General features: G+C 33.5%; 1 protein-coding gene across 1 annotated transcript; it reads right to left on the minus strand.

Moving 5' to 3' along the window:
- Nucleotides 1-4,030: 4,030 nt before the first annotated feature.
- Nucleotides 4,031-10,627, minus strand: LOC136814014 (WD repeat-containing protein 5-like). The gene is made up of 11 exons (XM_067070522.1): nt 10,482-10,627; nt 9,597-9,693; nt 9,335-9,408; nt 9,125-9,214; nt 8,108-8,197; nt 7,011-7,197; nt 6,738-6,813; nt 6,374-6,407; nt 5,977-6,051; nt 5,474-5,561; nt 4,031-4,339 (listed from the first exon to the last, which is right to left on the minus strand). Exons 1-11 carry the CDS (start codon nt 10,608-10,610, stop codon nt 4,239-4,241), a joined length of 1,041 nt encoding a protein of 346 aa, XP_066926623.1. The 5' UTR covers nt 10,611-10,627; the 3' UTR covers nt 4,031-4,238.
- Between the last annotated feature and the right edge of the window lie 2,058 nt (nt 10,628-12,685).

The following is a 12,685-nucleotide window of genomic DNA, read 5'->3' on the forward strand; positions in this document are numbered from 1 at the left end:
TATGTTGCATCACCTTATTTTATACAAAGTGCTAAGTTTTAATGGGTAATTAATCTTTTTGTTTCGAACTTTCTTCAAACTGTCCGCAAAGAATTGAACTATTTTAAATTTTGCGGAAAATTTTTCTGAAAAGATGTGTCAAAAGTTATGACTGTTTTTTTAAGCAAAATCCAGATGAAAAATTGATGAAAACCACTATTTTGAAGATTTCGAGACAAAGAAGCATTTACAAAAATTTTCCGCAAAAGCTTTTATTGTTCGGTATAAGATACACCATCTACTGCGAAAAAATTTTCAAAATGTTTTTTCTTCGCCGAAACTAAGCTCTTCAAAGTTGAAATACTCTTCCTCGCAAAAGTCTTAATTTTCTTCTTCATAAAATTTTTTCAATTCAATTTTTGAATTTTCAGATTCAGGAATAGTTTGTCTAACAGAAAATGTATAACATGCCATAGTTTTGTTGGTTACATTAGTCAGAAAACACATTTTAAACACGGCAATTATGAAAAATTCACTATGGTCAGAGCCCTTAAATTCTCTCTCGTCCGCCGCCGACGGTCAAGACATTTTTTGTTTGTTTACAAATTCCGATTTTCCCGATCTTATTAACTCTCGGTATCGGGATATGAATTGTGTTCGATGCGCTAAAATGCTAAAATATTGCATCAGCCACATTTTATCTCCCCTATAACGCGCCGCTTTTATCGAAAAAGAGTCTTTTGCTAAACTTACTTAACTTACTCAGCTTACTAAACTTGCATAACTTGCACAACCTACATAATCTGCCATTTGTTTTAGGTTTTAGTTAATTTTGAAAGCATCAACCTAACATTCAACGAAAACTTAGCAATTCAAAATACTAGCAAGCGTCCAAAAATGCCAGCGTATCAAGTTTCAAAGGCTGTTTTAGGTTCATTTAACCAAGCAAATGAGGAATTGTTTGGCAATATGGCTGGAACACAATGTAGCTTAAATTGTCTGTATGCACTTTTTTGGTCAAATTTACGACATGTTTCTAACCCGGCGGGGGGGGGGGGTACTAGGGTTGCGAGCTGACGAGCTGATTTTTTGAATTTTTTGAATTTTACGAATGGTGAAGACCCAACCGAGAGTGTCGAAATTTTCTAAAAGGAAACTAAGCATCACAAAACTTTCGAATCGTGGAAAAAAACTTTCACAAAATTTATTATCATTCAATTATAATTTTTCTTTAGCTACACTGAGCTACAATCAGGCACCTAAAAGAGGATACTCTAATCCATCCAACGGACTATAAACGAGCTTCTAACTCCTTCTAGATCCTGAGATAAAAGCCTTTAAAGTTTGAACTATAGGGATTTTCTTTTGAAAACTTAAAAAAAATGACTGTGGCACTATTATATAAAGACAAGATTTTCCGCGCGTGTCTTTAGCAAACACCCTTCCTATCTCTAACGGTTATCCCCGGGAAAAATAGTGGAAAAGTCAGGAGTTACACAAAATATGTGTGAAAGTGCAGAAAGTGGAAACTTATGCAATAAACTTTGTTTGATATCTTTTGATTGAATGAATATTTTTGAATTTTTTTTTGACAGTGATGATGATCTAAGATTGAAGAATCACTCCTGTGAGAATAGTAATTATACCACATTTCTAAAAGATATTGATTTTTTTCTTCTTCATTTTTCATTTTCATTTTCCTTTTTTTTCCCAACCGAACTAAATTATCCAAGATGTTTTCCTTCTCTGGGACGATAAACCTTGACGTAAATGACGTCATAAAGCACCAATTTCGGTTGAAAATAAAGACGTAAAAAATATATTTTAATTTTTGGCTTAGGTTTAAAATTTTGGATAAAAGTTTAGGTCGGGTAAAAACAAAGGTGGAAAACTTTGTCGTCTGGGTGAAATTGTCAACAAATTTTTTTTGACTCGGAAAATTTCGTTACTCTTCGGCCCGATAAGATATTAGGCACTTTCCGCAGTCACAACGAGAACGGCAACGACAACGGCAAAACTTGTGAAATAACATATAGGTGTGAAAAAATAGAGAATTTGCCGTTGTGGCTCATTTTTGATTCCGCAATTATTTTTCACAACGACAACCGTCTATCATTTTTTAAAAGTAACGAAAAACCAAAAATCCTGGAGAAAATCTCGAAGCTTTTCTTTTTCAATGCAAACTAAAAATACTGTAATGATCAGAATTATTTTGTAATGTTATTAGTAACGAGGTTAACAAACTGAACAAATTTAATATCAAGATTTCAAAAATTCAATACTTGAAACTTACACATCTAGCACAAGAAAAAAAGCTAAAAAATGATAAAAAGTTTAAAGATTCTGAAAAATAGTCTTCAAAATTGTCTTACTTTTTGCTTGATGTTGATTTTTATGTTAGAAATCTCACGTTGTCTGACAACGCCAAAATGAGTGATTTGCCGTCGGGCACGAGAAGAGACAACGAGAAATTGGGGTTTACTCAGAGTTTTGTCAAGTTTTGACAGCTCAAAGGTGTGAATTTGATGTTTTCACGTTCTCGTTGTCGTACTCGTTGTGATTGCGGAAAGTGCCTATAATACGACCCGGTGCGTCACTGTTCTATAGAAATTTAAAGCACCCTTGAGGTCTGAATCGCTGCTGCAAAAACGCTGAGCTGCATAAAGATTGCAGTTATTCAACCAATCATCAAAACAAAAGATAGCGACTGACGTAAATTAATTGTTTGATCAGGGGGGAGGGTCGGTAGTAAAATCTCAGACATAATGTCAATGACGTTTAGGGTTTACAACGGTGGTGGTGTGACAAAAAATAGAAAAAAAATTACTACCAAGGTTAGTTAAATACTAAAATGGGTGATATCTATGTGTTAAATTTTGAAAAAAACTTTACTACCTGGGTCTGCCTGGGTAGTTAAAACTGGTAAAATTAGCAAATCTTAGCTATTTTTGTAATTATTTTTATTTTTTGGATGACTTTTCTGAAAAAATCTGAAAATTTTCTGTTGGAAAGTTGTTTGATGCAAAAAAAAAATTCTCGAATTTTTAATGTAAAAAAGATTTCAATTCTAAGGGCAAAACATTAATTTTTGCTCTAAGTGAAAAATGTGTCACAGAAATAATCATTTTTTAGCTTTTTTTGTAAAATCAATCCCGAAAAGCAACCAAAAAATAGGTGGTCTCCATGACAAATTGTCCAAAAACTTTTACTACCAGGGTAGTAAAATACCTCTTCCAAGAGTCTGGGTGATGGTATGTAAAAATTCGTATAAATCCTTTTACTACTATATGTCTGAGAATTTACTACCCCCCTGGTTTGATTCGACACTGACTAGATAGTTTACAATGTTTTGACTTCAAAGTGCGTTGAATAAGAATTGGAATGAATTGTCGTTTAATGGAGATGTGGAATGTTTTTGCAGAATAAGCAAACAGGTTAGTTTGACTCAATATGAAAATATCTTTAAAGCTACCGAAAATGCCCAAGGCAAAATATTTCTTAGCCTTATGAATACGGACTTAGTTAACTAGGCTAACATTATTCAAGAGAATATACCTCAATTGAAACTGATTGAAAAGCTGAATACCAATTTAATTTTGGAAAATTATTTGTTTTTTCGTTTAAAAGTCAAAAACAATAATAATATAATAAAGAGAAAAAAAACAACATTTATTTACAAAATAGATATATTACCTAGCACCAAAAATCAAAACAAATTTTCATTCCTGCAACAGTTATATATATGCTTTAAGTCGTAGGGGAAAGACTTTCACGCTCGGAGCAAAGGATAAGATTTGGTTAACTCGTAATTTAATCTCAAAAATAAACAATTTTTACATAAAATGTCATTAAATGGTTCCATAAATATCATTCTTTTTGGTACAAGGGACCTTTAGGTGACAAAAGTAATCAGTGTATTAAAAAATTGTTCAGGTATAGATTATTTTCACATTTCTTTTCATTTCTACAATTCCTAGTCCAGAAACAATGAATAATGGAGTAACACAAATGGCAAAAAAGACTTAAGAGAGGGTTTCGGAGTAAGCCTTATTAGAATAAAACAAAAACTTGAAGAGGAAAATTTTTCAACTTACGTCTCTGCAATGCGGGCGTTGATAACTCTTATAGAATTTTGTCGACGTTCAAATATTCAAAAGAATGAGTTGAGAAGGTAAATGATAAAAATTTACAAGATGTACATATGTATATAGAAAAAAAGTCTAATTTAAAGCTGGATTTCCAAGTCCACTAGTTGACTGTTAAGTGTCTGATTTCCATATTTTGACGGTTTTGTCGTTTTCAAGAGCGCCCGATGCGATGATATTTTCTGTTGGGTGGCAAGCACAACATAATACTACGTCTAAAAGAAAATTATGAAAAATGGATGAAGTTTTAAAAGGCTTAGGATTAGAGAAAGAAATATTATGTCAACTAAGCAGATCGAATTTCACAAGGCTACATCGCCATAAAAGTAAGAGAAGTCAAAAAGAGAACAAAGAGGTGTGAAAGCCTCTACACTGCATGGTCTCCGAATAGAATCCCGGGGGGGGGGGGGGCAGTGGGTTTACCAACTGACGGTATGTGCGGCGAAATAATTGGCTTTTAGAATCGCACCCTTACAGTGCAGAAAAAAATCGGTGAAATCCATACCCTTACAGTGCATTTTTTCAAATTTTAAACTCTTTTAGAGCAAAAAAAATCAAGATTTTCGAGCAAAAATTTGCAATTTTTCCCATATTTGCTGAAATTTCCACCCTTACAGTGCATTTATCAAAAGTCCACCCTTACAGTGCATTCCTGATGTTTTGAAAAACATACCCTTAACCGCCGCACATACCCGTCGGTCAATTTGCCTGACTGCCCCCCCCCCCGGGAATAGAATACATGTTCATAGCAATTTCTGTTCAACTATCTTTTATCAGGAGATATAATCATTCAAACTTGAACCCATTCCCTTAGTTTTTGATGATTCTGGTATCGCGTACGATTCTTTCACATCCATCAGTTAAACAATTAAAGTTGTGCACTTGACTCCCACATTGATGAATCACGAGATTGATATAAATTGGTTCTTTTCAAAAAACGCGTACTCTCGGGTACCTAATAGCCGGGGGTTTGGAATAAGGGGGCGGGGGGGGGGGGGGGTTAGAAAAAAATCTCAAAACTTAATAAGCGGGGGGGGGGGGGGGGGGGGGGGTTGGAATAAAAATGTTCTGGGTGGAAAACTTTTGAAAAAGAGGCTAATATAGCAGAATTAGGACAAAAGAGGCTAATATAGCAGAATTAGGACAAAAGAGGGAACTTTCAAAAACATTTTCCCAAAAATCAATAAGCGGGGGGGGGGGGTTGGAATAAGAATGTCCTGGGTGGAAAATTTTCGAAAAATTAATTAGCGGGTGGGGGGGACGGCTATTAGATACCCGAGAGTAGTAAGCAATAATTATGGGCTTACGCTGTAAGCTTACAGCGCTGTACCGGAGCAAGGTATTATTACCTGAGTGCCCCTCCAAAGTTTGAACGATCTCTTTTGTCTGTAAATTCCAAATGTAAACCAAGTTGTCCTCTGAACCAGATATAATCCACTGAAAAATGAAGAAACAAAAACAGATGACCACTTTAGAAGTTTGTCTCAAAATATTTGACTTAACACAAAGCATTGAATTCTGTAAGTCAAATAAGTTCAAACATCAAGGACTGGCACTGGAGCAGGTTATCACTCATGTAATACAGTAATATTGGTGTTACATAATAATAATACAATAATCGTGACGAGATAGTATCAGTTTGTGTAAATTATTTGTCCCTTCATATCTTTTGCTTGTTTTGCTTATGTCCGAATTAGTCCTCTAGTTTTGCTTATGTCCGAATTAGTCGTCTAGCATGCTACACTACAAACAGCAATATTATTAAGCGCAAAAACGTTGAATCCAAGTCATGATAAAACAGAGGATAAAGTGAATTGTTCAGATAATAAAAGTAAGAAAAAAAGTAGCTGACCTTGCCTCCTGTGACAGAGAAATTGGCGAAGATACAATAAAGACTGTTTTTATGTCCAGTGTATGTTTTCAAGCACTATGATGGAAAAAATATCAAAAGTATATATTAATCCCATATGTATTAAAGGTTAAGCGATGCTTCAAGAGTGCTCTACAAGGTGAAGGAGCATGATACAATTTTCAGAAAAAAACATACACAATTTGCTTAATAGAGAGTTTAGAGTGGTTTTTCTTTTAAAAGCAAATTGTACATTTTTTTCTGAAAATTGTATTAATCTCGTAGAAAGGAAAAGTAGTGAGACTGTAGTGGCAATCTTCTAATTTGCCGAATGGCTGAGGTAACCTAAATCTACAATTAAGGCTGAAGAGGAAATTCTCCTTTTAAAAATCATCCATACCTTTCCTTTGCTGAAGTCCCAAAGTTTCAATGTGCTAAAAAGTAATGGATAAGTTTGTATACATTATTTGCATCGCTCAGCTGAAGTCAAATCACGCTTTTACTCGAAATTTTTATGTGCTAGTTACATGACATGTATTTCTGATTTGGATTTATTGACACTAATAAAGTTATCAGCTGTAAGCTGTAAAGCAAGTAACATGGGAATAAAACCACGGGAACTTTTTCGATTAATCACATGTTTTGACTGCATTGATATAATTTTGCAACCCGTGTATTACCTTCTTGTTTGCAAAGCCCGCCTGTAATTTTGCTCGAGTTCCAAAAAAATATTAATAGAAGAGGTTGTAAAGATATTTGCTTACTTATCGAGAGTAGCAGCCAGGATGTATTTGCCATTTGGTGAGAATCGAACATAAGACACGGGTGGATTCTCATCGTCTACAAAATAGAACATTTGTACTCGTCAAGGTTACCTTAAGTATCATTTAATATGGAAGGTAAAATATTGTAAAAAAAATCGGTGAAAAAGACTGGTAAAGAATTGGTAATATTTCCCTGAGAGTAATCAATGAAAACAAAACTTTAGAGGTGCAAAAAAGGTATCAATAGTCTAACATCAATAAAAACTTGTTTACCAATTAAAGTTTTCAAGCACTGTCCTGATGCGGTGTCCCATATCCGACATAGTCCATCGTAACTACTTGAAACAATGAGAGCACCGTCGCGGTTAAAATCAACAGCTGATACAGGGTCTGAATGTGCTGGAAGCGTTTTTAAACATTTGCCAGTTTTGACGTCCCATATACGTACACTTTCATCGAACTGAAAGACAAAGTTTTTGCCTTTGAAACAACTAGTCTGTAGTCAGCAGTGTATGAAGAGCTGTTTGGTCAAACGGACAACTTTAAATGAATAAGTAAATTCAGAGCAACGTATTAGTCTTTCGGTGTTTGCTGAAGGCGACTGAGTGTGGGCCCTTAAACACGTGGAAAGTCACTATGCCAGTCACAAGTCTGGGACTTCGGGTTTTGTTTTGTGTTTGTATGTTTTTTGATGTATTTGATCTGATTTGATGTGTTTGCTTTTGTATTTGTCCCCATTTTGTATGTATTTTGATGAACTTGTGTAAATGATTGTACGGAAGTGTGTTTATCAAAAAAGTTTTTGCAATTCATTTTTTCTCCACTATTACTTTTCTTCTATCTTCATTTGGATTAGGTTTTTCTTTCACATACCACTATTTAAATTCCCTTTTACTTTTTGCTAAATTACCCTCTGTTTCGGAATGATTAAAAAATAAAAAATACCAAAAAAATCGTAAATATACATAATTAAGAAAAATATTCTTAACTTTTTTTCGTTTTTATCAGTTTGAGTTATTTATATATCAATACTATTCCTTTCTAAAATGACAGATATTGCATATCTTCACTATATATAATTGATGGAAACAGGTCGTTTTTCGTACCCTTTTAATCGAACAAAATTAGTAAAATATTAGGAAAAACAGCCTTTTTTATAGTGGGAAAATACTAGAAAAAGTGCCCTTTTTGGCAAGCTACGGCCGCTATCCTGCCTTTCTAAACTATGGACTGAGAAATCAATAAATTCAGTCACTTGCCAGATAAATCAAAGCAAGAGAGAATCGAAAACCATGAAATATCTAGATGTAAGCCAGGGATGAAACATGATAGACTACTGCACACATACTATAGAAAGTAAAATAACTTACTGAACCAGATACAATGAGATTAGATTGCGGATTAAAGTTACAACAAAATACGTAATTGCTGTGTCCTTTCAACGTCTTCAAACATTTGCCCTAAGATATAAAAACACGTTCTAAAACTTAAAATTGAAAAAGGAAAACAGTGTGAAACCCTGAACAAATGGTCAAACGATTATAAGTTAGCTTTTGTGTATTGTAGTTCCAAGTTCATGCCTTTCTAGCCCAGTTACAGAACTTTTTGCTATCAATTTGACGGTAGTTTTGGCGCTTAAATAATAAAGGATTATATAAAAGGGCCAAATAAACACAACATGAAATATGTCAGGTACAATTATGGTATTGATTTTTTAGAGTTCTTAGTGGATTTGTAATGGAGTCCAGTGGAGTCTTATAAAGTGACGTGTAAATCTGGGTTCTGCCTTTTCTTAAAACAGCAGAGATTTTTTCCGGAATCGATTCGTACCACTTCTATAGAAAGAAAGTTATTGCGTGTGTTTTCTGGTGTTTCACTAAATTTGCAATGTTTATCAAAGATTCTCTCTGTGTCATATTAATTGTCATGGGACATCTTTTATGAATTACTTTTACAAAAAGCAATTCTCAATAACTTTAACGTCATGAAAATTGTAAAGAAAGTTACTGTAAGTTGGTCTAATATCGACATCCCTCGTCTTATTCCGACACCCATGTTTAGAGAAAGGAATAATATAAAAGCTTGAATCACTGTTTGAAAAAGCATTATTCCTCTCTGACCACTAAGCAAAGATAACAGTTTCAACCTTTCTATAAATTTCAGCTGATAAAAAGGGTGTCGGAATTAGAGGAGGGGTGTCGACATTAGACCAAGTTACGGTAATTCTTTTTAATCATAATGACTGTTGTAAAAACAATTGTTGTTTTGGTATATATTTTCTTACATTTTGTTAAACACAAGCAATAACCTTCTACTTAGAATCCTGTTCGAACTCGATACTTTTTTCGGGACACCCTGTAATAATAATCAACAACCCTGAAACTTACAGTAACAAGTGACCAAACTTTGAGAGTTTTATCATCAGAAGCTGATACAATTAAATTTGAATCTGCAGACCAGGCGACATCAGAAATTCCCTGTATGGTAAAAAAATATTACCATATTTATAAAGTTAACAGGGATTTGTTTTAAAAATTGTCAAACCCTTTAGTACAATTTCATGCATTTATAATATTTCCAAAAAATCTAAAAATTACCAATTTATGTCCAGCAATAGTCTTTTCAAATTTCCCATCATGAGCTCCCCATATTTTTATCAACTTATCGGCGGCTGAAAAGTAACGGAATAAACTATGTGTAAAATGTTCAATAAATTGGAAATGATTTTATTGATCAGACTCTCTCACGACTTTTTTTTCTCTCATCATACTGATCATATTGTGCGTTTTTCGAAGTTTTTCAATTTGTTTACATACAGTGTTACTAAAATAGACTCTTTTATTGCAAAAAGAAACTTACAAGCAGTGGCAAGCCATTCTCCATTTGGACTGAATTTCACTGAAGATATTGCTTTGGTATGTCCAGATAAAGTGAATTTGATTGAATAGTTTGGTTTCTATGAACAAAAATTGATGATTTTGATATCTTAAAAAATAGCCATTTTTTTGGTTTAAAATATAAGATCTTGTGCCAATTTCTAAAATTTTTAAGCAAAACTACATCCTTCCTGGGCCATTATAATAATGTTATTTTTAGTATGTATCTGCTTGGCTGTAATTAACCTAAGTCTTCTCCAATAATAGCAATCAGATAACAAAGGCCCTAAATTCTGTTCCAAAAAGTCTGTATCTTTTTGTTGTTTAGGGGAAAAGATTCACTAAAAGTAATAACTCGTTGAAAAAAATAATTCTGAGAGTCATATACCTTATTGGTATTATATTTCGCGTGTACAAAATTTCGCGATTGCCGGTTTCTGAAAATTTTTGCTTGTATTAAATTTCGCGATTCACTAAATTGGGTATTTTCAAAAAGTGGGAATAAAGAAAGAAAATGACTGATTTTGCTTGAAAAACAACGCATTGGGTAAACATATCAAAAATAGTAACAAAACTAGTGACAAAAATAGTAACTAAGTGTATCAAATAAGTACTTTCGATTTTTGACCTATTTTGAAAATTTTGTATTTAATTTTGCGATTTTGCGACTTTCGAAAAATCTAAACGGTATCAAATTTTGCGAAATTTGGCCTAAAAAATTGCGAAATTAAGTACCTGCTGCGGCACCGCTGAATTTTGTAACACGCAAAATATAATACCAATAAGGTATAAATAAAGTCTAAAAGAAAGTAAGATGAAAAGTGACAAAGAAAAGTGAAAACATTTTTCTACTTGACCAGAAACTTACATTGATTTTCATATCTCTTGATGAGCTTGATGAAGGAGGTGGAGCAGTTGGTTGACTGGCGCTGGTTGGCATCCCTTCACTTTTGATCTGTTGATTCCCATGAAATGACGTACTTTCTTGCGATGTCATTTTTAGATTTATCTTTGACTTTGTATATTTAATAAAACGAATTCGAAAAAAATATATGTAAAACAAAACATATACCAGATACTGTATTGCTTCGAATAAAAACCCCCCTTCTTTTAAACGCCCCCCTCGAATAAATGCCCCTCCTAAAAGAAAAATTATTTAATAAATGTCAAAAAATGTTGCGTGGGGACAGCATCAAAATATAAAAAACAGCGTGGTGGAAAGGTTAAATACTATTTTTTGAAAGTCAAAAGACAATTTACAAAGGTAAATTTTTAAGATAATTGGGTGGATATTGGGCAGACAGGCGTTTTGCACGTTCCAAGATCAAATATTGAAAAAATTGTATTTCGCGGGTTTTAATATTCTCGGTTTTAATATTCTCGGTTTTTTCATTCTGGAACTTTTGCGGGTTTTTCCCTTTTTTGGACAAATTTCTTTCATTTTCCTAGGGATTTTTCCAATTTTTCGATTAATTGGGAAAAATTGTGTTTTGCGTAAATTTATTTTTGCGGTTTTTAACTCTCAAAATTTTTCACAGGTTCAAATTTTCGAGATTTTGACGAAAAACCGCGAAAAACTCTAAAATTAATTCCCGCGAAAATTAGTTCCAATAAGGGTATGTAATATTAATTAATTCATCATTAAAATTCATCATTTTGTTACTTTAAATAAACTTTGCCAATGCTAAGTGAATTTTAGTATTTTTGAATTAAGGAAATTGATTGCCAATGCCAAAAGATATGTCTTTACTTAAAGAATAATCTGTTGTTGCTTCGACACTTACCCCCAGATTGTTTTAGTAGGCACTTCAGTCGCAAGCCAAGAGACAGGCGGATTTTTATAGTAAAAAGAAAAAAACTGAGAAAAAGATTTCAAAATCTTAAAACTACAGAAAATCTTGTTGAAATTGAAGTGCTACTTCAAAAATCCTTTGCTCAAGAGAGGGAACAGAAAGAAGCTCAAGCAACCTCTAAAATCAAATCCAACCCAAAATTCTTTTACTTGTATGCTTCTCGAAATCTAAACAAAAAGTTGGCCCCCTAATCGATCCAGACACTAACAAATTGACTAATGATCCCCTTTTGATGGCTAATATCCTACAAAACCAATACAAGTCTGTCTTCACCCAACCTCTTCAAAACTACGACCTTCATCAGCTTGAGTCACAAATACCAACACTTGAAGATATCAATCTGACTATTGAGGAATTACCAACAAGTGGAAATATCATGAAGTATGATATTTCAACAATTTTGGAAGTATAGAAAAGTCATATTTTCATATTTACAAAAGTATATGGAAATATCCTGAAATATCACATTTTCAAGAGATTTCCACTTATTTTGCCCAGTGTTGCTGAAAACTATAGATCTGTTGCCCTCACATCCCACATTTCAAAGGTCTTTGAAAAGATTTTACGAGCCAACAGAATCATCTAGAAGAAAACAATCTGTATAACAATAATCAACATGGCTTTAGGAAAGGCTGCTCATGTCTTAGTCAATTGCTTCAATACACCAAAAGACTGATCTATAGAATGGAGACAACATTGACGTTATCTATTTAGACTTCAGTAAAGCTTTTGATAGAGTACACCACACCATTTTGTTACACAAGCTCCAAAAAAATGGCATAAATGGTAAACTCCAGATCTTTTTTGACTCATCGAACACAGAGTTTCATAAGTGGATGGATATACCGCACATTCAAATCAAGAAAAATTGAAACCATGTTAACTTTATGGAAAGCACTAGCAATCCCTCATTTGGACTACTGTTCTCAACTCTGATCTCCCTGGAAGCGTGGTCTTATCCAGCAACTGGAAGAAGTTCAGAAATCATTTTACATGGAATTCCATCCCTCAGACATCTTAATTTAATTATTGAAAAAAACTCAAATCAGTAAAACTATATAGCCTTGAAAGACGGAGAGAGCGGTGTCAAATAATTTATACCTGGAACATCATTGAATGCAACATCCCGAATTTTGATAATGACAAAAGTAAAGGAGGCATTTCCTGCCATATAAATCAGAGATTGGGGAGAATTTGCAACCTAAAAGCTGTCAATATT

Source organism: Clytia hemisphaerica, unplaced genomic scaffold (genome assembly GCF_902728285.1).
Source record: "Clytia hemisphaerica strain Z4C2 unplaced genomic scaffold, Clytia hemisphaerica genome assembly, whole genome shotgun sequence".
NCBI classification, from domain to species: Eukaryota; Metazoa; Cnidaria; class Hydrozoa; order Leptothecata; family Clytiidae; genus Clytia; species Clytia hemisphaerica.